The sequence below is a fragment of the Corvus kubaryi genome, unplaced genomic scaffold (genome assembly GCF_017639235.1).
Source record: "Corvus kubaryi isolate FWS band 111438036 unplaced genomic scaffold, C.kubaryi_AGA036_p1.0 37334, whole genome shotgun sequence".
NCBI classification, from domain to species: domain Eukaryota; kingdom Metazoa; phylum Chordata; class Aves; order Passeriformes; family Corvidae; genus Corvus; species Corvus kubaryi.
Window position 1 is genome coordinate 2435214 of NW_024581108.1, and position 27325 is coordinate 2462538.

The following is a 27325-nucleotide window of genomic DNA, read 5'->3' on the forward strand; positions in this document are numbered from 1 at the left end:
CAATGCTTTGGATTTTGAACTCCAAAAATCGGTTACAGGGTACCTGTAGCACTGAAGAATTATCACGGGGCAGGAAGTCACTTTCCTCTTGGTAACATCAGCAGCTTTTCTAACCTCTGACACGGCTCTCAATTTTTAGCAGATTTCACAACATTCTCTTTAATGCTGTTTAGTGAGCTAACAAGCCATGAACTCATGCTCCCACCATCCTGTGGAAGAGTTTCATGTGGGCAAAAAAAAGCTTGTATCACTTCTCCCAAGCTTTCCAGCTTCCTTCAAGCCATCCTAACTGATTCTGCTGGATCTTGCTTCGGTTATGACAGAACAGCACTGTAATCACCTTATGCACCACCTGACATTGCAAGCAGAGCAGGGCAAAGCATCCCTATAGATCCTTCCAAATCAGCAGTTTTATCTCCACAGCTGCCAGTGCTCAGCACAGCCTCCATCTTCCATTCCAAATAATGGAATTACATAATCCAGTCTTCCATTTTACACAATGCCCGTGTGAGTGCTGTTTCTCACAGGACTGGATGAGAGGAGTAAAGCAATCTTCTCAACCTAAAGCTTTTCCAGCAAAGCACATAGGACCCTTTTTTCTCCTATTCCTCCTCTTCCATGCACCAAACCTAACTTCATCCTATCAGCCATCCCAAACAGACAATGCCGCCACCAAGACCTGGCCCAGTCAAGACAATTCACCTACCTTTGGGAGGTGCTGGCTGGATGTTAACAACTGGCTGATTCTTTGGCAGTGGCACAAGCGTGGGAAGAGTCTGAATAATGATGGTTTTAGCTGGGATGCCAATGTTAGCCTGAGCTTCAGGCACAGCAGGCAAAAGGGGTTTGGGTTGTATCAAAGGCCTGGACACTGTCTGACCACACCTCTTCAGGCCCCTTGCAGAATTATTTGCTAGAAAAGGAAAAAGAGAGTTGGGCCAAAAGGTATAAAATACATAATTCAAGCAATAATGAAGTGGCTTTTAATGTGGGGGTTTTTACCCATTTATAATATTTGTTAAAAATAAACATATCTGATCAAATATCCAAGTCATAAATGATAGGACATCTAGTGTTAGTTAATAATTTGGATGCAAGACAACACACATATTACCTATAGGATGAAAGTAACTCAAGCTGCCAAACCACAACAGTGTCTCATACCAGATCGAGAAGAGATGCTCACAGCAGGCTTCTTCCCTCCACCTCCTTCAGGGGATGCAGGGCTTCTGCAGCTCTTGCTGTAGAGAGAGATGGGAGACATCTGGGAGCTACAGCTGAAGTCCACATCATCCTGCAGACAGAAAGCACGTGAGATTAATGCTTCAGAAACTCAGAGAAGTGTCTACTAGCAGTTCAGAGTACATCTGCTTTTCATCATGTCTATGTTGCTGCTGCAGCCAACAGGAAAATGGTTTTGTTCTGCAGTTTAATTCTGGTCAACACCAGGTGACACTAAAAAAACCCAACAAGTACTTCTCCCCATCAGCAGAGCAACAGGAGGCAGAGGCCAGCAGCTGCCAGACTCAGAAGCCTTTAGCAGGCATTTTGTTTGCCAACACGGCTAATGAACATAGCTGAGGAAGAGAGCTGAACATGCTCTTATTCAAATGGGTCACAGAGAAGAGGTAAGAAAACACCACTGACGGGTTTTTGCAAGGGTTGGGAAAATAAACTATTTCCTCTTGTGCCATGAATTGTGTCAGAGAAGTAAATCACAGGGCTTTTTGTTTGTCAGAGCTGTTGCTGTCTGTGTTACAGGGAGGTTTTTGCATACAGGCACATTTTGCACTGGAGAGTCCACAGATGATGGCGAAGGGACCGAGCAGCTGGAAGTGGCCGGTGATAAGGGTTCTGTCTTCACATTTGCATCTGCAAGAGGCAGGTAAAGACATTTTACTGCACAAGTTTTTGGCAATGGGATATCAGTAAAGGACACACTGTCCTACACCAGCTATTTAATTCCTGAAGCAAGGCACAGCAGAAAACACAGCAAGATTAAAGGTACTGAGCAGCTTGGGTTGTAGGGCAGCCCTTGCCAGCTGTACCCATCCGACAGAAGCACGGCATGATTCTCATCACAGAGCAAAAGGCTGTAGGGCATCAAATAGTTCCACACGAGTTTTAACAGCTCACCCTTGTGGGACGGGGCGGGGGGGAAGAGCAAAACCTGCAAAATATAGGTTAATTACCTGCATAAGCATGGCCCGTAATATTCCAAAGGTCCGAATCCCAAGACATCAAATCCAAGTCAAAATGAAAGTTATAGAGATCATTTTCCTGAAATGACAGTTCAGAAACAGAGACAAGACAAAAAGAAAGATACACTGACACCATCAGCCATTACGTTCACATTCTCACAGCTCCAGAAAACCAACCAAACAACATAACTATCAGTCACTTCAGGTGCTTTAAGGTATGCAGAGACGAAAGTCCTTAAAGGAGAGTTCTCAACTGGAACACACAAAACAAGACTCCTTTTAAACTTAGGCCTGTAGGAAGGGACAGGTCAGTTTAAGACCATCACTAATTATTGTACCCTTACTGATAATTCATAAAGCAAAATTTTAAGTTCAGTCATTGAACCATCTCACATAAAACACAAGTTTCAGCAACTTGGTGCCATCCTGTCCTTCATCTGCCTTGAAAAATCTATTTAATGCTCTTGCACCATTACCTCTCGAAGCGCTTTACAAACAAAAACAGCACAGGGACAGTTTACCAGCAGGAAAAGAGACACAAGATTGATTTGTTCAAGACCTGATGAACAGTATGTATTAGGTCTCCCTATACTTGAATACACTGATGTCAACATCTAAAGCCAAGGACACCAGTTTCCTTTTCCAACAAAAATTAAAACAAACAAACAGGCTAAAATCACTTCATACATATTATTTATCATATGACCTCTAAAACAACAATTGGGGTTTCTTCTCCATTTTTTGTTTGTGCATCTGTAAGTCTCAGTTCCCGATGCAAATGTGGTGCTTTATGAGCACTTGCACAAAAAGTATAAACATCACATACCCAGCTTATACAACTATACAACAAAGATTTTCCAAAAAACCATCCTGCAATTGGATGGACTCTTATATTCTCAACTTACCTTGTGAAGGGAGGTTCAAAAAGCCTGCAGACTGCATAGATATTGGTACTTACAAGTTAGAATGAAGAGAAAGATCATCAGAGCACATTTAAAGGACAAATGACTAAAAAAACCACAATGTGACCTGTGCATTAAGAGCCTTCACCCAGACAACTAATGCTGACCAGCTGATGGGGAATATCTCTCCCTTGTACAATTGGTCTGTTCCCACATTTTCTCCAGTGACTGGTCCTACACGTGTAGGAATGCTCTTAGAACCTGAGGTTTACACTGGATGATAACCCAGGGGTTGGACTGGAGGCGTTAGGACACAGTGGGCAGAGAGAAGGCAGGGGGAAGATCAGGGAGAGGAGAATCCACGAGGCAAATGCCCTGGGAGAGGAAAAGCAGTTTGAACAAATGGACAGTGAAAAATATGAGGATTAAGGCATAAAGTTGCGAGCAAAGGTTTTTTTGAGAAAATCTTACATTAAAGAAGTAAACAAGAAGCCATCTAATAAGCAAGGAGCTATAGCACAGCCCCAGCCTTCTCCTCTCAGGTGGCCCTGAGCAAGCGCTCCCTCAGCGCTGCCCTGGCGGGGCTCACCTTCACCGGGGCACTGACAACACCGCTCCTCCTCCACGGCGCCTCACACGCTCACCCTGAACCCTCCCCTTCGCACTCTCCGCTTCGCTCTCCGGCCGTGACGCCCGCAGTGTGTTTAAGCGGTCGATATCTCTGACGCAGGGTGAAGGCCGGGCAGCCACGCTCTCCTGCCAGGCTGCCCCGGGGGTTCCCCGAGCCGGGCCGGGGCTCACCCCGCGGGCAGAGCGCGGAGCCCGCCGCCCGCCATCCCCGGTACTCACGTCGGGCTCGTCCCTCGGGGCCGCGGCGCCCAGCAGCTCGCTCAGCTCCTCGCCCAGCACAGCCTCTGCGAGAGAGAGAGCGGGCTCAGCGCCGGCCCGGCCCCGCCGGAGAGCTCCGCGCCGGCCCGGCCCAGCCCCAGCCCCACTCCCGGCCCCCCGAAGCCGCGCTCACCCCAGTCCAGGCCGCCCCCCGGGGCGGGCAGCAGCCCCGCCGGTTCCCACTCGGCCTCGGCCGCCGCCATCGCTTCCCCTTCCTCCCGAAACACACGTCTGCTTCCGGCCAGGGCCCGCCCCCGACGGCGGCTGCCGGCGGACACTCGGCGGGGCGGGGCGGGGAGGCCGCGCGGGGTGCCGGTGGTGTTGCGTGCGCTCCGAGTTCCCGGAGAGAGTCACAGAGTCAATTCGGTTGTAAAAGACCTCTGAGGTGAGCGAGTCCAAGCTCTGACCCAACATGATCCTGTCAACCAGACCGTGACACTGACTTCCACGTCTCGTCTTTCCTTAAACACTTCAGGGGCGTGACTCCACCACCTCCCAGGGCAGCCCATTCCAATGCCCAGTCGCCCTTTCTCTGAAGAGATTTCTCCGAATGTCCAACCTGAACCTCTCCTGGCACAGCTTAAGACTGTGTCCCCTTGTCCTATCACAAGGACAAGCCTGGGAGAAGAGGCCGATCCCCACCTGCTTACAACCTCTGATCCGGGAGTTGTAGAGAGTGGTAAGGTCACCCCTGAGCCTCCTTCAGGATAAACACCACCAGCTCCCTCACCTGCTCCTCAGGGCACTTGTGCTCCAGCTCCTTCACCACCCTTTGTGCCTTCTCTGGACACGCTCCAGCACCTCAATGTCCTTCCTGAACTGAGGGTCCCCAAACCGGACACAGCACTTGAGGTGTGGCCTCACCAGTGCCAAGTACAGGGGAAGAATCACTTCCCTAGTCCTGTTGGCCACAATATTTAATGAAGACTTCTTCCCCCCACCCCAGGCACACAAGAGGCATTGGTTAGACAAAAGTGTTTATTCAGATCCCGCTGACACAAGCTTGTTGGTGGAAGCATGAGTGGAGCAGATACCAGGGAATGTCCAAATTCCCAGTGGGAGAATGTCCAAGGGTTGTGTGGCAGGCTGCCCCCAGCACATGGCCCTCAGCCCCTGGTGGGTCTCCAGCTGTCTTCCCTGGAGACACCTCCCCTTCTCAGGAGAATGCTGTACATGCAGCATGGCGGCAGTGTCCATGGGCAGCGCTGGTCCGGGCTACAGCCACAGGCATGGAGCCCCTCTGCTCCAGCAGCAGCTCCTGCTGGGCCTGCAGCCCTGGGGGACATGGTGGGTTTCAGTCTCGGGCAGGCTGGAAGCAGAGGAGAGATGGAGCTGGTGTTATGCACTTCAGTCCCAAGAGGTGTCCCCACCCAGGAGTACCCCAGCTGGGAGGATGGCCACCCAGGTGAATTTTGAACAGGGTGCTGGGAGGGTCTTGCCAGCACTCACCTCATAGGTTAGCATCATATGCTGCATTGGTGAAGGTGCCCGGGGCTCCTAGGTCACTGGAAGGCAAATACAAGGGTGTCACCTTGGAGAGTGCAGGAGTGTGTGAAGGGCAGGGGTTAGCACGGCCCTGTCAGCCCCAGAGATGCCCCCACATAAAAACAGCCTCACACAGGCAGATCTGGGTGTCAGCAGGGAGAACACAGGGCTGTGACAGTGACAGCCACCCTCCTGCAGAGCACAACTCTCACCTGGTGGGTTTCAGGAGCTTCCTCTTCTCCTCTGATAACGGTGTTGAAATGTCCATGGGGATAAAACACATAGAACAGAAAAAAACAGATCTGTTTAGTGAAAGTCATGAGAAGCTGCATCAGCAGCATCTGAAATTGAGCAGAGTTTGACAAGCATGGGATGGGGCCAGGAGAGGGCTGAAGTATTTGCTGCTTTCTTCAGAGTGATGGTGTTTATCTGGCTCTGCCCTCCAAACCTGGCTGCTGACGCTTTCAGCTGGACAAACTGCCAAGGACCCAAGCAATTCAGCCAATAAAACACGTGATTGGAGGCAGTCACACTGTTAAACTCTTCTGATCACCCCAGCCTCCCCTGGGACTCTGTCACCACCTTGCCTGAGAGCCCCTGGCCAAAGCTAGGGTGGGCTGCAGGAAGCATTTCTGTACCTCTGTCACTGAGCCTCTTGGCAAGGAGGGCAATGAGCCCCCCAGAGAGCACAACACCAGCTACTGCCAGGGCTGAGCCACTGCTGTAAGCCAGGACTTGCTTTAAGAAGGCACCATCCTCTGAAACAAAGCCACAGAGCCACACATCAGAAAGTTGTCAGCCCCCCACCATATTCAAGATGTGCTTGGAGGAAAGTTGGAACCTTCACAGTGCTAGAGGAGCTGGGGGGTCCCACCGTACCTGCACACACAGGGGGCTCCCTGGTCCAGTTTCCCGTGGCCTCACACTGGAGCATCTCTGCTCCCATCCGAACAAACCCCTCCTCGCAGGAAAAGGTGCATGTGGAGTTGTAGGTGAAGTTCCCATGCACGTGAGAGCAGCTCAGCTGGCCTCTCCTTGGGGGGGCCAGCACTGGGCAGCTGATGGCTGGAGATAAAGCACAGCAGGAGCATCAAGAGGACAGGACTGATGGCAGTGGGATGGGGACGTGTGTTGGCAAGCCAGGGGATGAACTGACATAGCCTGGGGTGCTGAGGAGAGCACTCTGCTATGACAGGGCCCTCCCAGACACATGTGAGATCACAAGATGCACCTTTACAATGTGTGGGGCCGCCAGTCCAGGTCCCCGTGGCTGTGCACTCACGGCTCTCTGGCCCCATCAGTACAAACCCCTTGTGGCAGGAGAAGGCACATGTGGAGCCAAAGGCAAAGTCCCCGTGGAGATGGGAGCAGGCAGCCTGGCCCATCTTGGGGATGGTCAGTGCTGAGCATTTGATGGCTGCAAGGGTGAAGAGGCACATGTCAAAAAGGAACCTGGGAGATCACACTGTTGGGACCAAGGGGCTGGGGAACATTGTAGTGTCACCCCAAGGCAAATGGCACCCTGAGCTGTGGCAGCAGCTCTACCTTCACAGTGTGGGGCATCCCCTGTCCATTTCCCTGTGGCTGTGCACTCGCGACTGTCTGACCCCATCAGTGCAAACCCCGTCTGGCAGGAGAAGGCACACATGGAGCCAAAGGTGAAGTCTCCATGGAGGTGGGAGCAGTTTCTCTCTCCTTGTTCTGGAGCACTGAGCACTGGACAGGCGATGGCTGCAGAGACAGAGATACATTTTGAAGCTGGAATCTGTGGACTATGAAGCTAAACTGCTGGAACAAGAGGACCAAGAAGGTCCTCTGGGGAACATCCTATGGTCAACACAAGACCTGTGACACCTTGAGCAGCAGCAATACCTTTGCACTGTGGTGTGTCCCCAGTCCACGTCCCTGCGGCTGTGCACTCGCGGCTCTGTGGCCCCATCAGAGCAAACCCCTTCTGACAGGAGAAGGCACATGTGGAGCCAAAGGTGAAATTCCCATGGAGGTGGGAACAGTTCAGCTCTCCTTGGTCTGGAGCACGGAGCTCTGGGCAGCTGATGGCTGCAAGGCAAAGAAGCACACTTCAGGCAGGAGTCTAGGGACTACGAGGCTAAGCTCTCGTAATGAGAAGACCAAAAAGAGAACATCCCGGTGTCTGGCCAAGGCCTGTGACACCTTGAGCAGGCAGCTCTACCTTCACATCTTGTTGCATCCCCTGTCCATGTCCCTGTGGCTGTGCACTCACGGCTCTTTGGCCCCATCAGCACAAACCCCATCTGGCAGGAGAAGGCACACGTGGAGCCAAAGGTGAAGTTCCCATGGAGGTGGGAGCAGTTCAGCTCTCCTTGGTCTGGAGCATGGAGCACTGGACAGGCAACAGCTGCAGGGATGGAAAAACAGTTTGAGCAGGAGTCTGAGGACTATAAGGCTAAACTGTTCAGTCTGAGAGGCTTCAGGGGAACCCTAGTGTTACCCCATGGCCAGTGACACCCTGAGTTGTAGCAGCAGCTCTACCTTCACAGCGTGAGGTATCTTCAGTCCAGGTCCCCGTGGCTGTGCACTCACGGCTCTCTGGCCCCATCAGCACAAACCCCTTGTGGCAGGAGAAGACACACGTGGAGCCAAAGGTGAAGTCCCCATGGAGATGGGAGCAGTTCAGCTCTCCTTGTTCTGGAGCACTGAGCACTGGACAAGTGATGGCTGCAGGGACAGAGAAACACTTCAAGGAGGAGCCTGGATACTACAAGGCTGAACTGTTTGGTCTGAGACACTGGGAAAACCTTAGCATCATCCCATGGCCAGTGACACCCTGAGTTGTAGCAGCAGCTCTACCTTCACAGTGTGGGGTATCTTCAGTCCACGTCCCCATGACTGTGCACTCACGGCTCTCTGGCCCCATCAGCACAAACCCCTTGTGGCAGGAGAAGGCACACGTGGAGCCAAAGGTGAAGTCCCCATGGAGATGGGAGCAGTTCAGGTCTCCCTGGTCTGGTGCTCTGAGCACTGGGCAGGCGATGGCTGTGGGGACAGAGAAGCACTTTGAGCAGGAGTCTGGGGACTACAAGGCTAAACTGTTGGAATGAAAGAACCAAGACGATGGAGAACATTTCAGGGTCAACCAGAGGCCTGTGACACCTTGAGCAGCAGCTCTACCTTCACAGTGTGGTGTGTCCCCAGTCCAGGTCCCTGTGGCTGTGCACTCACGGCTCTCTGGCCCCATCAGTGCAAACCCCTTCTGGCAGGAGAAGGCACACGTGGAGCCAAAGGTGAAGTTGCCATGGAGGTGGGAGCAGTGCATCTCTCCCTGGTCTGGTGCTCTGAGCACTGGGCAGAAAACGGCTGCAAAGTGAAGGGGTACACATCAAGAAGCAGGTTGGGAACTGGGAGACTAAAATTCTGGGAGCAAGGGGCTGGGGAACACCACAGTGTCACCCCAAGGCTCAGTGACAGCCTGCACTCCAGCAGCAGCTCTACCTTCACAGCGTGGGGCATCCCCTGTCCATTTCCCTGTGGCTGTGCACTCACGGCTCTCCGGCCCCACCAGTGCAAACCCCGTCTGGCAGGAGAAGGCACATGTGGAGCCAAAGGCAAAGTCTCCATGGAGGTGGGAGCAGTTAAGTTCTCCTTGTTCTGGAGCACTGAGCACCGGACAGATGATGGCTGCAATGGGAGAGCAGATCTCAGATATGGTATAGATAGATAGGTTAAATCTAACGATTCAGGCTGAATCCAAATCAAATCTTACCCAGACTCACCTCTTCAAAACTGTAGTTAGTACAATGATTTTTCTGCCATACAAGTGATTTTCTGGCAGGGACACAGCTGCTGCTCTGCCAGAGCCCTGTTTATCCCTTGTACTACTCCGGGCCAAAGCCCCTGGGAGGAAGGACCACAGCTGCTGCAGTCCTACTCACCTCCCTCCCCTTACTGGAGCAGAGACCAGCCTCCATCCTTGTCACAGGGGCAGGAGGATGGCTTTGGGACTGTAAATAACTGCAGTGGCCACAGGGTTTTGTGCCAGCCTCCCCAGCCTGTGCCCAGGGTATGCTTTGCTGCATGCCAGGGCAGCACCCAAGGTTTGTTGGGGTGAGTGGCTCTGCTGCCTGCAGGACCACCACAGGTCAGTGCCAGCAGGGCATTAACACCATCCAGCCCAGCTGAGACAGACTCCATTCGCTGCACCTTCTGCTTTCAGACTGACACCAAGCACTTTCCTAGGTAGGCTTTTCCTTTCACAGCTGTTTTACAGGCATTCTGGTTTCCCAGAGAATCCCCAGAGGTTTCTATTGGTGAACATGCTGTGTGGGTGGGAGCAGTTAACCCAGCCCCTTTTGGGACCAGCCAGCAATGGGCACTTAATGGCTGCAGGCAGGCAGAATTTGAGGCAGGGCAGGCAGAGTTTGAGGCAGGGCAGGCAGCCTTGTCCCACACAGTCCTTGCAGCACCATCAGCCTTGCTTGCAGCCTTGCTCTGCTCGTTTTTGTAGTAACCCCAGGTGGCAGCACTTGCTAACACCACTTCGTTATCAGCACAGGTGACCAACTGACTCATCTGATTGTTTGCAATAAAACAAAGATCAGTCATATTGCAGCCAGCAGGAAGAAAACAAGCTGGGAAAGCAAGGCCTTGGGAACCTGAAAAGCCTGGAGCACACAGGCTCAGCCCAGCTTGCCTGTGGGGATTTTCACAAAACTGGGAGCCTGCCCCTGCTGGGGATGCTGGTTACGAAACAGTCACATCACATCTCCATGCCTGTTCCCCTTAACTGCAGAAAGTTTTGCTAGTCTCAGCTGCCTAAGGCAAGTCCTGGGTTGGACCACAGGCCCACCCCGCACAGGCAACAGCAGCAGTAACTTCAAGGCAGGCTTTTTTAAAAAAGAATATAGATACAAAGATGCTGCCCACTCCCCACCCTTCCCAATACAGAGGGTCCCCAGTTGTGTCCCATGTCTGCTCCAGTCCTTGACTCATCCCATTCTTGTGCAAGGCTGCAGGTGTACCACACAGCAGCACAGGAAAGGTGGAGCAAGGCTCTTGCACCCCCGGCACTTCTCTGGGATGCCTGGTGCCTGGCTGCAAACCCTCAAGCCACTGACAGGAAGACTTTCTCTGCCCCTGCAGCATAACATACCACAGCTTTCTCTCCTTTGTTGTTTCCTGCCACACTCTGTCCCTCCCACCTTGTATGTAACCTCATTTCATGAGTCCTTGTCCCCTTTCAAGGTGGCCCATCCCTGCCAGGATAGAACCTTCCCCTGGCTGTGGGACAGCAGCCCCTCTTTCCTCTTTCCCAAGATACCAAACACCTTCCCAAGGCAGATCAGGGTGGGCTTTGGGAGGTAAGAGACAGTGCCAGGGGGTTGACAGAGGAGCCAAGACACCGTCCTGACCCTGCACTTGGTGCACACAGGGCGCTGACATCTGAGTGGGATTCAAGACAGGGCACTGGGACAGCCAGGCAGAACAGGGGGCTTATCCAGAGCTCACAGCTGCTCTGCCCATTGTAGTCTCCTCAGGGAATCCCACCCCACGTGCAGCACCAGGAGATGCTTCCACAATAGGTAAGGGCACAGCAAGACTTGCCTGAGCAGCATCGGGCACACAGGGCTGGTCCCTGCAAAGCATCAATGCCAGCCCTGCCCCTGCCAGGCCCTACCTGTGCAGGTGGGGATGTTTGCTGACCACTCCTGGGAAGGCAGGCACCGCAGCATGCCCGCCCCTCGCCGCTCAAACCCCTCCTGGCACCCAAACTTGCAGGTGGAGTTGTAGCTGAAGTCTCCATAGGGGTGGCTGCAGTTCATGCGCACTCCCTTGGGCTCCAGCTTGGCACACTGCACAACTGGGAGAGACACGGTACCACAGCCCATTAGGAGCACAGGAACCCTGCTTTGTCACCAGGGTTTGGACTCTCCAGCAGGGAGGAAGGGAGGGATGGGGATGGATGTCTCACCCTCCGCGCACTCAGGGCCGTGGAAGCCGGGGTAGCACTCGCAGCGGTAGCTCCCTATGGTCTCCATGCACTCACCGCGCTGGCTGCACGGGAAGGGCTGGCAGGAGGCTGCACACACAGGGGACGGTCATCAGGAGCTGCTGGCCACCCTGCTGAGGTCCCCAGCCTACCCAATCCAGCTCTGGTCTGCAGTCCCCCTGCTCACCACGGTAGCACAGCGCCTTTTTCTTCCGGTTGCAGGGCTCGTCGTTCCACTTGCCAGACTGCTGCGGCCGCTGGATGTAGATCTCCACGCAGTCCTGGTTGGAGCGGCGGTTGTTGGGCTCCCCGAGTGCCCAGTTCTCCGCCTCCTTGGTCAGCGCCTTCCTGGTGCCCACCCAGGTCCAGATGCCGCCCAGCTTGCGGATGCCGATCCAGTAGTAGCGCGCATGGTAGGGCAGGCTCTTGTTGAGGTACTCGATCTCCTGCTTGTTCTGGATCGCCACCAGGTCAGTAAAGAAGGTCTGGCAGTAATTCCTGGCCTGCTCCCACGTGTAGTCCCCTTGGTCGCTGTAGTGGTACGTCCAGGCACCCACCTCCACCCACAGCACCATGCCTGTGGGAGAGGATGAGGTCTGGGATTGATGCAGAAAGGTTGGGAGCCGGGTCAGGGATGGGATCCCTTGGGATGTGAGGGTGGGCTAAGCCTGCCTCATGGCCAAGAGATGCCAGTGACCAGCTGGGTGAAGGGATCAGATGAAGGGACAAGTGTGGATGAGAATGGGGCTCTAGGTACACAAAGACCTGGGTGGATCAGGCATGGCAGAAGGAGCTGATGACAGAGGGGGATGGCACAGGGATGAGGAAGGTGGAGGTGATAGGGTGAAGGCTGAGATGGGGCAGCATGAGATGGGGCAGGCGGAGCACAGGAAGCAGAAGAGCTCCAAGCAGTGATGCCAACCCTGTCTCCAGCGTAAGGATTGAAAGCTCAGCCCCATGGCCCTGTTCCCCTGCTCACAAAGGCTTCCCTAAGGGGAAAGCCCCACTTCAAGATGTTTCCATAAACACAGTTCCTTCCTTGAGTGCCAATGTGTACCACTTCGGTTTTCTTGCTTTACCCTGCTACAGGAGAGTCAGATTGCAGCAAGGCAGAGCAGCCAGTATACCCTCACCCCCAAAAGCCCTTGGACCCCAACCTGCTCATCTGAGCCAGAGATGGTCTAAAGAGTCTTGTAAAACTCAGTGTTGCAAAACAAGGTCTTACAAAAGTCAAGCTCACATCATGGTCATGCCCACCAGGCAGGGCAAAGCCAGAAAGTAACTGGAACCCACACCCAGAAGTGAAGGGCACTTTGCTGAAACCCTGCTCTTATTTACAGCATTTCACACCACAACTTTATGCAATCAAAGGGTTTTAGCCACAGAAAGAAGCTTCCTCCATTCTCCCCAGAAGCAGCTATCTCCACAACTGCAGAAAGCGATGTGTGGATATCGTGTCTCCATCTGTGCAGAAAGTGAAATGGGGATCAAAGTCTGCTCCAAACAACCAGCCTGGCTTACCCTGTATCTCAGGAGAGCACTATCACACTGCGGTTATGCAGACAAAGATCTGGGCATTGCAGATTAGATGCAAATACAGGTCTTCTAAAGTCTAATTAGGACCGTTGTTTGGTCCATTATTATACATTTTCCTAAGTAATTTCCCATAATTTGTCTGGTTTTCCCTGTGAAAGAGCAAACTCTTCTCTTTGTTCAACAGAACTGAAGCTGAGGAAAATGTGGTTCCCTCCTTACCTTTCAGGAATTGGGGGCTGCAGGACAGGAACTCAGGGCACCTTTGGGAGCCTGCCCCACTCTCAGCTCCCACCACCCTCCTCCTGGCCCTTGCTGCTCCCCAGCACAGCTCAGGGCAGCCACCTGCTACCCTCACACAAAGAAGCCCATCTTCTCCATGTCCATCCTCCACGTGTTCTCCTGCCTCTTTCCTCCAGCTCCACCAGTAACACCCTCTCCATGGCACAGCTCATCTGCCCTGTCTTATGCTACCTCTTGCTGCCCCACCTGGTGCTGAGCCCCAAGTGGGCACTGTTTTCCTGTGTTTTGACCCCTTGGCTCCCTTGGCAGCCTTGATACCTCTTCCCAGGGTAGTGCTCAGCACCCACTGCAGTTGAGGTGCCTTTGTCTTTTTGTTTTCCTCTCAGAGCCAAATCTCAGCCTCCTCCTGACACTTCTGCACTTGCCTCATTTCTATTCCTTAGCTCGTTCACTAAGGTTCTTAGGAAAATAATTCAGCTCACAGAGGATTGCCAGAGACAGAGCAGGCACCAGTAGGTTTTGCTCTGTGCGATGCCAGTACGTGAAGGAAATACCCTACAGGCAGCAGAGCCAAATTAGCTTCTATACTCCTGATGTTAGTTAGCAGCTTTAACTTTCCCTGATGCTGCCCCAGCTGTGCTCTGAACTCTTACACCTGTGGGTCCTGTGCCTATGTCCATGCCCCAGTCCCCAGCACGGGCGTGGCTGTAGGCAGGGGGTAGAGCTGCCTTTCCCCGGTTCACAGTACAGTGCCCCAGCTGCCACGCTGCATTTGGGGAACCAAACACCCTGCAGGGACCCCAGGCATGGCCTGGCCCTCCCTGGGGGAGCACGGTCTGCCTGGAGGGAGCTGGCACAAGGAGGGGCAACCCCCTCTCAGGCCAGGAGGATCCAGCCCTGGGGGGTGTGACTGATGAGCCCCCAAAATAACAATGCTGCCTTTCTCCAGTTCCCCAGACCTGCAGACTGCTTGGCAGCAGGGTCACACTGGGCTTACTGAGCGGGTGGTGGGTGGCTTACCCCATGCGATGGCAGCGATGCCCAGGTAGATGCCAGGAGAGCCCAGAGTCCGTGTCCTCCGAGCAGACCGCAGTCCCACAGCAGAGCCCTGACAGGGAGGGAGACGTGAGCATGCACATCCCAAGGGGCTCACACATGCACCCACTGCTGCCAGGCAGTCCTGGCACACACAAGGGCACATTGCTTGTGGCAGCTCACACGCAGGCACACATGGTGCTCCCAGCCAGGTATGGCTCTGCTGCAGGAAGGGCCCCTTCCAGTGAGGCACTCGGGGGAGCTGTGCCTACAGCCCAGCTGGACAGTGGGGGAGACACTGCCAGCAATGCACTTCACTCCTGGGGAACCCCTAAGTCCAGGCCGTGTCCTGTGCCCCCCGAGCCCCTTCCTGCCCAGCCAGGGCTGGCATCTGCCTCTGCAGTAGCAGTGCCCTGTGTCCCTGGCAGTCTCCTGTGAGCCTGGGGTCGCTCGGGCAGAGTGTCTCTGGGACAGGCTATGTGTCCCACAGCCCCCAGCAGCGGCACCGGTTCCTGTCAGTGCCTGCCCACAGCCCTGCGCTCCCCTAATCCCCTTTTCTAGGCAGACCCTGAGTCATCCCCAAGGAAAAGAGCGGGACGTACCATGCCGGCGCCGCAGACGCACCGTGCCCAGCCAGCGGCAGCTGTCCCGCGGTGGGCAGTGCTGCTCACGCTTCCTCCGAGCGTGCAGCGCATCGCTCCCTGCCCCTGGCCTCTTCCCCTTCCATCCCAGCCCCGCTGCCAGCCCACATCCTGCCCCACACCCCTGCCTCCCCCACCACAGAGCTCTCCAGCCCCGAAAAACCCTCCTCTCAGCCCGGGGCCGGAGGGGAACAGTGGGGTCAGCACTGGCCACGGTCCTGATGGGACCTAGCTCGGCAGCAGCCCCATGGCATGGGAGCTGGTGCATCCCCACGCTGCCCTGGGGACATGACAGCCACAGGAGATGACCCACAATGAGCCAGGCTTGCCCGAGCACCCCAGGAGGTGGCAAAAGGCCCTCCAGGAAGTGCCCAGCCCTCGTCTGCAGTGCCCAGAGCACCGAGAACTCTCTGACTCACCATGTCCATGTGGCAGTGCCTACACTGGTGGTCGGTGGACAGGGGAGGGCTGAGGGGTGATGAGGTCCCTCGTGGGTGAGTGGGAGTGTGGCTCACAGCCTCGCAGCTCCTGTGCCAGATGCTCTCCTCGCATGCAGGCCTTTTGCTCTGGCTGTGAATCTTCATACACCGTTTATAAACAGTTACTTACACAATGTATTTTTCTGTGTTTACCTTTAAGTCTTTATGAGAAAGGTCCAAGAACATGCCAGAGGAACTTCCCCCCTACTTATTAACATCCGTTAGGAATTTCCACCAGTGTTTCAAGAACATGTCTAATTGTGTCCACCGCCCCTTGAATCATTATAATCATAATAAATCTTTTCTTACCCTGTCCTGCTCGTAAGTAGAATTGCCTTGGCCAGCTTTTTCTGCAGAAATTACTCTGCCCACTTCCAGCTAAAGCCAAACAAGAGCCATGCAGGTTACTTGTATTTTCCAGTTCCAGAGAAATTGATACTGCTCCACCAGGACTCATTCTAGACAAAAGGAGGAACCCATCCCACAAAGAGCCATAACCCACTACAATTACTTTATCATTGGCCAGTATAAATGAACCTTGTTTCCTGTCTCTGGATATCTTCCTTGAAAAATGTTTTACTGCAGTTGTCTATTTTTATGGAATTGCTGAGTCTGTACATCCAGTAATTCAGGAGCCCTTGCTTTTTAGCAGCTCATCTGCGGACAGCAGTCAGTTATGGGAAGGGAAGAAGCAGCCAGGCAGGCAGAGAGGCTGAGGGGCAGCTGCTGGGGCAGGAGAGCAGCTCCAGATGTTGAGGGTAACCTGGTCAGGGTGAGAGCTGCCTCTCTACTGGTGAGACTGATGGGACTCAGAGGGATGTTCATGGGTACACCGCCCCAGGGCAGAGCACGCTGTGCCCCTGCCAGTTTCACTTCTGCTGAAACCCAACATGGTAGGGCAGAAACCCAACACGGTAGGGCAGAGCAGTAAAAAGAAAAATACCCCCACCTTTATTTTTGTAACTACAGATAGTTTTTGTTATTGCTTTGAATGAATCAAGGTGGCTGAGATGCAGAGGCTGTTGCTGCTGCAAAGCCAGTACATGACCAAGTTCAAGCTCTTTGTGGGGGCAGGTGCCCCATGCCTGGGCTCAGAGAGGGGATCCTACATGGCAGGATGGATACTGAGGCTTGCTTTGCATGTAGTGGGAAAAGGTACACGTGCTAGGAGGGAGAGACGACCCGATTCAGCTCTGCTAGGAGCTGGTTAATCTCCAGGAACCCTTTCACATCTCAGGTGGGTTCCAAGGCTGGCTTCTCTGGAAGGGATTCAGGATGCTGCAGGGCACATGCTTCTGCTGGATTCCTGCTGCCCTGCTCACCAAGGAAGTGCCTGTCCCTGCCTGAGTAGTGCAGGGATTTCCCAGGTGCCAGGATGGTGCATCCTATCCCCCAGCCACCCCTCCGAGGGCACAGCACAAGCTGCCAGCCAGGGCTTTGCTCAGCATGGGCTCAAGGGAGCAGGCACAAAGACACTTTCCTGTGTCACCTCCTCGCTGTCCCTCTGGACCCAGGCATCTGGAATGGAGAAGTGCCTCCTTTGCTGTGCCCCGCTGCTGAGCAACAGTCGGGGCGATGCTCTCTGTGCCGTAGAGCCCTGCCCAGGCTCTGCCTCTGGGGAAGGGGCACGGCTGTGCGTTGTTTATGGCAGAGCTCCCGCCCCACGGTGGCACAGCCTGTTCCCCTCCTTGTGCAATGTCCCCGCAAACCGCAGAGGAACCGAGTCACCCCGACACGGGCTGCTGCCGGCGATACAGCGGGCACCTTCCTGGGAGCCCCGCTCGCCCCGGGGAGGGCTCAGCAGCCCACAGGAGCAAGGGGGCACCCGACCCTACCCTGTCAGGACTGTGCGGTGGTACCGGCGAGGACACACACGCCTGGGTACAGCCCCGCTGCTGCCATTCCTCCATTCCTCCCTGGGGACACGGGCGGCTCTCCCTGAGGCTTTAGAGGCATCTCCTGAGCGCGGGCAGGAGATCCCCTCCCACCACAGGTCCCCAGGAAGTGCTTGACCCAAAGGGTGTCCCTGAGCTGCGGGTGCCCTTGGGCAAGTCTCCCAGTGCATAGCTCCAGCAGCCGGAGCCTCCTCCTCCACCCTGTTATCAGCTGCTACCCCGCCCCAGGCAGCACCTGATAAAATCTTTCTCACAATTTCAAAGTGTTTGGACACTGGGAGATGCGTTTGAGTGCCACCCTGGTTTGGACAGACTGAGACAGTTGCAAGAATTGGCCAGGACCAGAAGTCCAGGGACAGGTACCCTGCACCCCCCACCCACAGGGACCTTGTGGCACTGGGACAGACCTGGCTATGAATTATCGGGGTAGCTTTGGGAAATAAATCACTCCTGCCCAGCCCATCCAGACCCTCTCAGAGATGTTTCTATGACCTCAGCTATAGGACAGCTCTCTGCCTCCTGCCTTTCACTGCCAAGCTGGTGATGGAGAGCCATTTCACTGAGTACCCCTGCCTGTGCTGCCTGCCGGCTCCCTGGCACCCAGCAGAAGCCACATGGGCATGGCACAGATAAGGGTTTGCCAAACAGGATGCTTGGGGCGTAGATAACACTGACATTATCTCACTGCTTGAGTGGTAGGGCATAAACAAGTGACTCTGCCCACCCGGGGAATCCCAGGCAGCACCTCTGCCCTGCCAGTGAGCTGAGGCACAGGGTGGATACGGGGTGCTGGGCTGCAGCTGCAGGGATGTGCCACGTCCAGGGGCTGCTCTTCAGCCAGGCAGGCAGTCCTTGCCCTAAGTGACAGCAAAACCACCCAGCCTACAGCTCCTGTGAACTGCGATTGCTCTGCTTGTGTCCTGCGGGGCTCTCCATGCCACTGTGCATCCCTGGAATGCTGGGACAGGCCACGGACCCACCTGGCCCTGCCCCAGTGGAACTCATCTTCTCAGCAGGAGAGTGGTACCAGTCACACTGGCTTGGTGTGGGGGCAACCCAGGCACAGGAGGCACTGGCAGCTGATGGAGCAGGCCACCCTCACCCTGGACATCAACCAGTGTTTTTGTCACGTCTGGTTTAATGCAGAAATTTCAGCCTTCTCCCGTCTCACATAGCAAGCCCAGAGACAGATTCCTCTGTCTGTCACCCGCTGTGTACTTGCTCCACTCCCTGGGCAGCAGATGAACATGCTCAGCACTAGGAGCTGTGTCTCCAGCCAAGGCCAGCCCCTGCACAGCAAAAGACATCCTCTCCTCTGGCCAGGAAATCCTGGGGCATCCCCTCCAGGAGGCACTGTGTTTCACCCGACACAGAGGCAACCTAGAGGACATTCTTCACCTCCTGGCAGGCCAGGGCTGAGGTTTCCTCTTCTAAAAGTTCCTCTCTCTTTCTCACCTCACTGTTTCAGCACACAGCTGGTCCAGCTTGGCTGCTGCCAGTGATACAGCAGGCACCTTCCTGGGTGATGATTTCTCCCCTGGCATCTTGGCTATCCTTCTGCTCCAATGAGCTATTGTGTTGTCTATTTAGATTACTGATTTATTATCTGCAGGTAGGGCAGGCACTGGCACAACGTGTTTTAAAGTCTTTTTTATGCCTCAACCACTTTGCTTTTGTGGATCTACAAACTGCCCTGTCCACGCTACCTCTGCTGTTACAAACTACTGAGCTCTGCCCAGTGCAGCATCCCCTGGGTGTGTGACTCCAGGGCCATACAGCTCTCCATGCACAGGGTGGGTGGCACTTGCTGAACTTGGCTCTCCCTAAGAGTCTTGACTTCTGGGGCAAGCCCCTGCAAGAAACAAACAAAAGCTAAAATAAGGAGGGGAAGGACGTTCCTAACCACTTGTTGTCACCTTTGAGAAGAATTCTTACTCCTCTGACATTTTGCAGCTCTGCTTTAAGAGCAAGATGGTCACAGACACCAATCTAACTGGGCTTTATCCATGGGCAGAGAGGTACAGGCTCCTTCACATCTAAGCAGCAAAACCAAAAGGTCTTTTCTGACAGGAAATGGCAAGGCAACATAGGCAGTGCTTTCCTAGCTTCTTTTTATTTTCATTTACCCTTGAAAGGAAAAGGACTGTTTTGCAGAGAGGCATTTCGGGAGCACTCACTGGCTTGACAGGAGGTGAGGTAGGACGTTCTATCCCCACCCACCCCTGCTGCGCTGTGGGGTCTCAGGTGGCCCAGCCCCGCACCGGCACCGTACCTGGCTCCTCAGGGCAGGGCGCAGCTCGCCGGGCTGCCCGGCTCCGACCACAGCCGGCCCTCCTCTGCTGCCTCCGCGGCTGTCACACCGTTATCCCACGAAGGCTTTCCGGTGCTCTGCAAGACCTAGAAACCCGCTTTTGCCCTCCAGGCACTGACGTCCTTCGGCTGAGGCGCGGGGCCGGGAGCAGCGTCCTTCCCGAGGGACAGCGGCGCGGGCAGCGAGCAGAGCTGTGCCGGCTGCGGCGTCCGTCCCCTTTGCCGCGGGGGTGCCGGCACGGTACCGTGGGGGTGCCGGGGGCCGCTGTGCCGCGTCCTTTGGCCCGCGGGCCGTTGCTGTCCACGATGAGCCGGAGAAGGCCTGCGCCAGGGAAGTCCATGATGACCACCCCCCAGCGCACGGGCTGGCCGCCCCGGCGCCGCAGGTGCTGGCAGCAGCGGGGGTTCACAAAGCGGGCCACCTCCTCGGGGCAGGTGAAGAGCCCATTGCCGGAGCAGAAGGTCAGGTACATGGTAGCGGGGTCTCCGCCGGCCGCCTTCTCCAGGTGCCGCCGCACCCGGGCCCACTTGCGCTCCAGTGAGAGCACGTTCCAGGCGTCGCTGATGCTCAGCTGCTCGTAGGGGATGCCCAGCACCTCCCGCGCCAGCGCCTCCAGCACCACGATCTTCCCGCGCACCTGGCCCAGGGTTGGCACCTCCTCCCGGCACCACACACAGCCCTGTCCCTCCTCCAGCAGGCAGCGGTGCAGCTGGGCAGCGAAGCCGGGCCGGGAGAAGATGGGCAGCTCCTCCTTGATGCGCATAAGCACGGCCTCGCCGGGGTGGGCGCGGAGGAAGCGCAGGGTGCGGCGCAGGACGCCGCGCAGGCTGGCCCGCTGGAAGGTGCAGAGGTGGTAGATGCGGAGCTCACCCCGCGATAGCTTGCAGCGCACATCCAGGAAGCGGATGCCGGCCGCCAGCTGGGCCTCCAGGCCCCAGCTCTGGCACCGCAGGCGCCGGCCGCCGAACAGGCTGAGGGAGTCGTGGGTGCCAGGGATGGAGAGGCGGGAGAGGGGTAGGGCGTCGGGGAGCTCCGCCATCCAGTCGGGGCAGCAGGCTGCTGGCTGGGGTACGCAGTCGAAGGCAGCGCTGCGCCGGGACCATGTCTCCATGCCACCGGGAGAGCGGGCACTCCGGCACCTGCCTGGCCCCCCGGAGCCCTGCCGTGGAGGAGAAGCAGACCATGAGCGGTGGGAACATGGCTCCCATGCATCCCGATCCTACCCTCCCCAGTGGTATCTCCCCCATGCCATGAAACCCTAGAGCATACCATACCCTATTAACATACCACATGGGCCATATACGTTGCTGCTGGTACTTCTGTCGAACTGTACTCTTCCCCTCCCACTCTCAAGCATTCGTCCCAGTACCCCCGAGCCCTGATACGTCCCATCCTCCCCCTCGTTCACCCACCTGGGTTTGCCTGTGGCTGCGGAGCAGAGCCCGATGGACAGGCCGCGCGGCCGTGGGTGCTGGCGGCACACTGGCAGGTAGAGCGGGATGCCAGCCATTAACCCGGGGACAGTCATGACGCGCGTCCTGCCTCGCAAACGGCACGTGCACCTGGGATTCATCCTCAGCCCTCGGCCAAAGGAGAGCACTTGACAGACACACCAGGCTGGAAAACCTCCTGGCTGATCCCGACAGCAGCCATTCAGGCCTCTGCACCTCCCTCCCCAGGAATCAGGACAAACGGGATCGAGGTGCCGCGGGGCCCCTGGATGCTAACCACGGGAGTGGCTGTGCAGAGCTGCGGGGTGCCCACATGTCTGCTCCAGAGCCATGTCCTGGTGGGACCTGGACCAGCCCGGTGATGATGGGCATCGTCCCTGTCAAGAGGGACAACGCACAGGCAGGCACCCGGAGCAGGGGTCTGTACTTGCCAGCACACCCCAGGACCTGCTCAGCGAGAGTTGCCTAGGAAGTGGGCTTCATGCCCTTGCTGCTCATGCACCAGTGACTGCTTCACGCTGGAGTCACTGGAAGGCTGCCCGGCGCAGGGGTGACCCACCTCCTGCCCACGGGACACAGCTGCCGGGCACCCCCGTCGGCAGCACACACTGAACCCAGTAGGGTTTGGAGAGGAGCCGCCGGACAGGTCACAGACTCCTCCGAGCATCCCTCCGGGGCACATCCCCTCCGCCCGAGCGAGGCGGGCACAGGGATCCCCGGAGGGCGTTCGGCTCTACCACTGCAGGGACACGGGCGGGGACAGGCCGAGAGACGCGTTCCCTGCGCGCTGGGCGCAGCGGCCGGGCTGAGGGGGGCTCCCTGCGGCTGCCCCCGGCTCGGGGGGCACAGACCCGCCCCGGGCCGCCCCGTCCTGCCCCGGGAACAGCCCCGTCTTGCGTTCGGCTGCGGCTCCCCCGGCACGGAACGCCACAGCGGCGGAGCCCCGCCCCGGCCCAGCCGGGCCCCGCCCGCTGCTCTCGGCATGGCGGCGGCGGGCAGCGGCAGCGGCGGGAGCTGCTTCGTGCTGGGCGCCTCGGGGGAGACGGGCCGGGTGCTGCTGCGGGAGCTGCTGGCCCGGCGGGTCTTCGCCCGGGTGACGCTGATCGGGCGGCGCCGGCTGAGCCTGGGCGAGGAGGCGGAGGCGGCCGTGGTGCGCGGGCTGGGACAGGGCTGGCCGTGGTGGCGGGGACCGGGGCGGCGGCGCTGACCCTCGGCCTCCCCGCAGGAGCAGGCGGTGGTGGACTTCGAGCGGCTGGGCGAGCACGCCGCCGCCTTCCAGGGACACGACGTGGGCTTCTGCTGCCTGGGCACCACCAGGGCCAAGGCTGGCGCAGTGAGTGGGGACTCCCCTGTCCCCGGGAGAGTAGGGGTCCCGCTTGTCCCCTCCCCTGCCCGCCCGCTCCCTGCCTCACTGACCCTCCTCTCCCCTCGCAGGACGGATTTGTCCGTGTGGACCGGGATTACGTGGCGCAGGCAGCAGAGCTGGCGCGGGCAGGGGGCTGCAAACACTTTGTCCTGCAGTCCTCCCGGGGGGCAAACGCGCAGAGCCGCTTCCTCTACCTCCGCGTGAAGGTGAGGGGGCAGCTGGGGTGGGATCCTGGTGTTCTGCAGGAATCACAGGATGCTGGGATGCTCGGGAAGGAAGCAGGACCTGAGGTCTTGAGATGCAAATGGCTCTGGGGGTCCTCCTGGTGCTGCGGGACAAGGGAAGGGGCTGGCTGGACAGCTATGCAACTGGCTTCTTCTGAAGCAGCACGACACCTGCATGCAGCAGCTGTCTCCCTCCTCAAACCCCAGAAAGACCTGCTGAGGTCTCTACCCCAACCCCAGCTCCCCAGCCTCAAGCTGCGATGGCTTCATAGCTATGTGGGGACGCTCAGGGCTGTGTTCAGGTGAGACACGAACTATCCTGTGATGGAAAGCCCACAGGCTCCCCAGGTAGGACCATATCTGTCGCAAAAGCTTTTTTCCCCGTACGTTGTGTGCTGCAGCTCCCACCACCTGCTGGACTCACAGCTGCCTTGCCAGCATCTTGTGCCGGGTGGATCCATCCCTAGGCTGGATGCTGACTCCAGATGCTCTCCGGAGCAGCCTGTTGCAGTTTAGCGTGATGGTTGCAAGGGTGCGCTGCTGACCTACGGTCTGTGTCCGCCGTGGGCACTCACCCCGGCTGCCTGGCCTGGAGAGCTGATCCCTCCCTGGCCTGTTCCAGCTTCGCATTGGCGTTAGTGCCATCCTGCCCACGGCTCAGAAGCTCTCTCCTGCCCTTTCATGGGGTGGCAAGGATGGTGCTTGCAGTCATCCTTGTCTCCTTTCATCCTGCCTGACTGCTCTGACAGGGAGAAGTGGAGAACCTGGTCCAGGCTGTTGGTTTTGATCGCTGTACCATTCTCCGGCCAGCGTGAGTAGTGGTGGAGGAGGGAGGGCACAGGGCTTGGGTGGAGGGTTGGCAGGGCAGCAGGCTGGGAGATGGAGGAAGAGAAAGGATCCATGAGGGCAGGGCTGGGGAGGGGAGTGGAGAATGCCACCAGCTGCAAATGCAGCTCATGGATGAGCAGACTGCTTCCCAGTGCTGCAGGGAACAAGCTCTGAGGTGTCCCGTGGCCCATCCCAATACTGGTGCCGTGTGCCATGCACGGACAGGAGGCTTGGGCTGAAAGCACAGGTTGGGGCACATAGGTCAGATCTTAACTCCAGATGGACCTTGACCTTCTGCAGAGGGAACACTCACCTGTGACCTTTCAGCTGTACTGTGCTCTCGCTGCCTAGGAGAACTGGCATTCTGCTTTTGGCAGCACAGTGGGGAAAGGAGTTTAGTGTCCAAGGGCTCAGCTCTGTCACGTTTCATGACCCTGCCAAAGCCCCCAAGCCCATGTGGATTTTGGGAGCTGGTCTGGGCCTTGGTGCTGCTGGAGAATTCTGTGCGAGTCTCTAGCTTTCCCCCAGGGATTGTTTCAAGCTGACCCACCTTACCTCCTTGGCCTGCAGGGTGCTGCTGTGCAAGCGCCAGGAGTCCCGGCCCACGGAGTGGATAGCCCAGCAGTTCTTGGGTGTTGTGGCTCGGGTCTTCCCGACCGCTTACTCGGTGCCTGTGGAAATGGTGGCCAGGGCTATGGTGGCCTGTGTGCTGCAGCCAGGCGAGGGGAAGGTGAAGGTGCTGGAGAACGGGGCCATCCACGAGCTGGGAAAGGCAGTGCCACAGCAGGGCACATAGAGCAAAAGGGATGGCAGGCAGGAGCTTGAGTCACCATTCAGGTGCTCTTTGGGCTGAGGATGGATGCGTGCTTGGAGAGGCGTGGGGTGCTTGCATGGCTAGCGTGGAGCCAGAGGTATATGCACTTTTTTGCACTGTGGCTGATTCTGTCAAGGGATCAAAAATGCAGGTGCTGGCTGCTGACATACAGTGTGCTCTGCTGCGTGGGTCTGTAACACTAATATGGGTAAAGATGGTGTAATCCAGGCCTTGAATAAAACCCTATGACTGATCTGGTTGTGCCGGCTTTGTGTTGAAATAATGTCTGTCACCTGCGCATCAACAACCCAGCCTCGTCTGCTCAGATTGTGTCACTTCAGGGAATGCTTGCAGGCAGGTGACAGACACAGGAAAGCAGAGACAAGGCACAGCTGCCTGTGTGGAGGCTGTACCTCACAGAGCACACGGGGGCACCAGTGCTGCTTGGATAGCAGAGCTGCTGGATGCCTAGCCGCAGCTGCTGAGGCGCTGGGAGTGGTGCCTCTGCCTGCAGCAGGTCTCTGCAAACACTCCTGTCCTCATCTGCCCAGGGTGCTGAGGGACTGCTCTGGGGACGCTGCTGTTCACACGTGGGCTGCCACTTGGTACCTGTAGTCACATAAACACCATGAAAATACTTGCATTGACTTGCAAACGCCTGTCCCTCTGGGCTTTCCTTCCGGGCACAAATGAGCCTGAGCCCAGCCCCGTGTTCCCGGGAGTGCTCTGCATGTGCAAAAGATGAGGCCAGCCCTGTGCACACCTTGGAGGGGGCTTGCTCCTGCCCAGGTGCCAGAAGGGGAGCAGGTTCCTTCTGTGGGCATGGAGCAGGCATGAGGAGTAGTGCAGTGTCCCAGGCGCGGCCCCGGCTGTTCTCAGGCCTTGTGCTTGGGGTCGAGGAACTTGGTGGCTTCACAGATGGGATACAGAACATACGTGACTCCCAAATTCCCTACTGGCCAGAGTCCCAGTGCTCCGGGTAACACTGCTTTCCAGGATTTTCTCTGACCTCACCCATGGCTCCTGTGTCAGTGACTTGGATGTGGCAAATGCAGGGAGCCTGGATCTCATCTCCTTCTACACAAGCATTTCAGTCATCTGGTTGGACCTCAGAAGGTTGGTGGAGGCAGCAAGATGGTGTGAAGCCTGCACCTAGACAACTCCTCAGCCACGTGTGGGGCTCAGTTCAGAGGGGCCACAGAGCCACAGCTGCTGGTAAGACTGTCCCAGTGAGAGCAAAACAATGCCTTTAGAGTAGTATTTAATGCCCAAAGGGAACTGAGAGGTAGGCTAGTCAGCATCACATAAGTGTGAGGAGCACAAAGGCTGGTCACACCTGCAGCACTGGGTTACACAGGCATGGTGTGCTCAACGCTCAGAGATTTTTTTAAAAAGGGCGTGTGGTTATACAAGGGAGTGGAAATGAGTGCTGAAATGGTAAGACCTTAAAAGAAGTGAAAATTGAGATGAGAATAAAAAAAAAAAGAATTCAAGCTCTGGAAAGTTACAGGTGAAAGACAAGCCACAGAAGACATGAGGAAAGCATCCTAAAGGCATAAACATGAATTATGGCTTTGTGAGAAGCAGAAAGTTGTCCAGGGAGGCTCAAGGACAGGATGTGACCAGGCTCTATAGGAAGGAAAGAGCCATTGCAGAAAGTCTCGGTGAGTTACTTGCATTGCCCTTTGCTGCTAGGGAGCTCACACTACCATCATTCCTTCAGGGACACATATTTGAATGACTGTCCCAAAGCATGCAGGGCAAAAAAAGATATTTTTAACCCCATTTTTAGAACACGTGGTTAAAAGTCTGCCAGAAGGAGCACTCAGATGAACTGCCAAATACTCTCCTGGGTGAGAATTGCAGCGATCCCTTTACCAAAAGGTCAGCACTGTTAAATACGATGCTAGTTCTTAAAAAGTTCCAGTGGGAACCAGGAAACTGCAAAGCGGTTAGGCTGCCTTCTGTAAGAGGCGCGTTGCTAGAAAGGGTAATAAAGTCTGGAAATAACAGGGCCCAGGATAAATCGGGTGTAATGGGAGATTCCACGCGGCTTTTGAGGGGGCAGTTGCAAAGCACAAGCCTGGAGCACTCTTGGAGGAAACCAGCCATTGTGTACACAAGACAATCTGCTCCTCAGAGTGCACTCAGATCTCCAAAAAGCTCTCCCAGAAGGGCTCTTACAGAAATTAAGCTGTCGTGGGAAGAAAAGGAAGGTCTGTGTAGTTTCTTATTGGAAATATTTTCTTAGCACTCCAAAGCCTAAAGCCTTGAAACACACAAAACAAACATTTCTTGCTGGACAAAGGTCTGTGGAAAATGAAAACTACTTCTGTGTAACCCTTGTTTCTGCTCAGTGGTGACAGTTTCTTTTTCAGTGTTTCAGATGAATCTGTGTTAAAATGCACAGTTTCAATCCCAGCACACAGTACAACTTCCTTATCACCCTCCCGCACGGAGTTTCCTCACACATTTTGGAGCTCAGTTCCCCAATTTGCTCTTTGCACTCCTTAAACCCCCACCCCAGAGCTTTAGAAGAGATTTTAGAGCATCAGTCCCTGAACTACAGCAGAGGGGATTTGCCCACCTAGGGCTGAAGGAGGTAAAGGAGATAAAAGCCTGTAGGAAACAGACCCCGTCCCTCCAGAGGGTCTCACTGGGCAAAGCTCCAGGTCCCTCTGAGCAGCAGGAGGTCTGCAGAGATGGAGCCGTGTCCTTGGCATGCCTGGCGGGGCTCTCTGCCTTCCAAGGGCACGCAGCCCTGGCTGCAGCTGGGAGGAGGGCATGGAAGGGTGGAGTCTGCTGGACAGCATTCACACAAACCACCTGGTCCCACAGACCCAAGTCCCCCTGGGATTCTGACGCTGACTTTATTACCGAAGATTAATGATAAAAGGATAGCTGCATTCCCAATGGCTCAGCAGTGGGGGTTTCCCAGGAGGTCCCATAGCTCTGCTGTCCTTCCCAGCCCCGAGCCGTGAGAACGGCCAGGCCCTCTCGCCCAGCCCATGCTGCCACTGGCTTCCCTCTGAGAAGGGGGTGCCTGAAAAGCTGGCAAAGCCTC

At 56.1% G+C, this 27325-nt stretch overlaps 3 protein-coding genes across 9 annotated transcripts in view; 1 reads left to right on the forward strand and 2 right to left on the reverse strand.

Annotated features, from left to right (window-relative positions):
• ATF6 (activating transcription factor 6) overlaps positions 1–4235 on the reverse strand; it is a 73293-nt gene extending 69058 nt beyond the window's left edge. For both annotated transcript variants that reach the window (XM_042029855.1, XM_042029854.1), the window contains exons 1-6: positions 4125–4235; positions 3953–4017; positions 2193–2280; positions 1778–1872; positions 1165–1294; positions 707–913 (exon numbers count right to left, since the gene is read on the reverse strand). In XM_042029855.1, the coding sequence (XP_041885789.1) occupies positions 707–913; positions 1165–1294; positions 1778–1872; positions 2193–2280; positions 3953–4017; positions 4125–4194 (655 nt within the window). In that variant the 5' untranslated portion in view covers positions 4195–4235. The remainder of the gene's footprint in view (positions 1–706; positions 914–1164; positions 1295–1777; positions 1873–2192; positions 2281–3952; positions 4018–4124) is intronic.
• Positions 4236–4955: 720 nt separating this feature from the next.
• LOC121665529 (selectin P) lies at positions 4956–19622 on the reverse strand. Of its 6 annotated transcripts, none has more exons than XM_042029859.1 (20): positions 19540–19622; positions 15682–15750; positions 15313–15471; positions 14238–14325; positions 11629–12018; positions 11424–11531; positions 11130–11312; positions 8948–9133; positions 8627–8812; positions 8306–8491; positions 7988–8173; positions 7668–7853; positions 7349–7534; positions 7022–7207; positions 6708–6893; positions 6356–6541; positions 6115–6234; positions 5689–5719; positions 5441–5496; positions 4956–5300 (listed from the first exon to the last, which is right to left on the reverse strand). In XM_042029859.1, the coding sequence occupies exons 3-19, from the start codon at positions 15319–15321 to the stop codon at positions 5442–5444; spliced, it is 2658 nt and encodes an 885-aa protein (XP_041885793.1). In that variant the 5' UTR covers positions 15322–15471; positions 15682–15750; positions 19540–19622; the 3' UTR covers positions 4956–5300; position 5441. The 6 variants fall into 6 exon arrangements, with proteins under 6 accessions (XP_041885793.1, XP_041885792.1, XP_041885794.1 ...); XM_042029858.1 differs by having other exon boundaries at positions 15682–19119; XM_042029860.1 differs by lacking the exon at positions 15682–15750 and having other exon boundaries at positions 19540–19619.
• Positions 19623–21996: 2374 nt separating this feature from the next.
• HTATIP2 (HIV-1 Tat interactive protein 2) lies at positions 21997–24514 on the forward strand. Its single transcript, XM_042029864.1, has 5 exons — positions 21997–22179; positions 22255–22362; positions 22464–22601; positions 23369–23430; positions 24018–24514. The coding sequence occupies exons 1-5, from the start codon at positions 22012–22014 to the stop codon at positions 24241–24243; spliced, it is 702 nt and encodes a 233-aa protein (XP_041885798.1). The 5' UTR covers positions 21997–22011; the 3' UTR covers positions 24244–24514.
• Positions 24515–27325: the final 2811 nt, after the last annotated feature.

Coding starts and splice junctions, on each gene's coding strand:
- LOC121665529 (XM_042029857.1), bottom strand. CDS start 14,947: ATGCGCTGCACGCTCGGAGGAAGCGTGAGCAGCACTGCCCACCGCGGG. Junction 12,019..14,237: donor CATCGCTGCCATCGCATGGG/GTAAGCCACCCA, acceptor CCTCTCCCACAG/GCATGGTGCTGTGGGTGGAG. Junction 8,492..8,626: donor GGACACACCACACTGTGAAG/GTAGAGCTGCTG, acceptor CTGTCCCCACAG/CCATCGCCTGCCCAGTGCTC.
- HTATIP2 (XM_042029864.1), top strand. CDS start 22,012: ATGGCGGCGGCGGGCAGCGGCAGCGGCGGGAGCTGCTTCGTGCTGGGC. Junction 22,602..23,368: donor TCCTCTACCTCCGCGTGAAG/GTGAGGGGGCAG, acceptor CTGCTCTGACAG/GGAGAAGTGGAGAACCTGGT. Junction 23,431..24,017: donor TGTACCATTCTCCGGCCAGC/GTGAGTAGTGGT, acceptor CTTGGCCTGCAG/GGTGCTGCTGTGCAAGCGCC.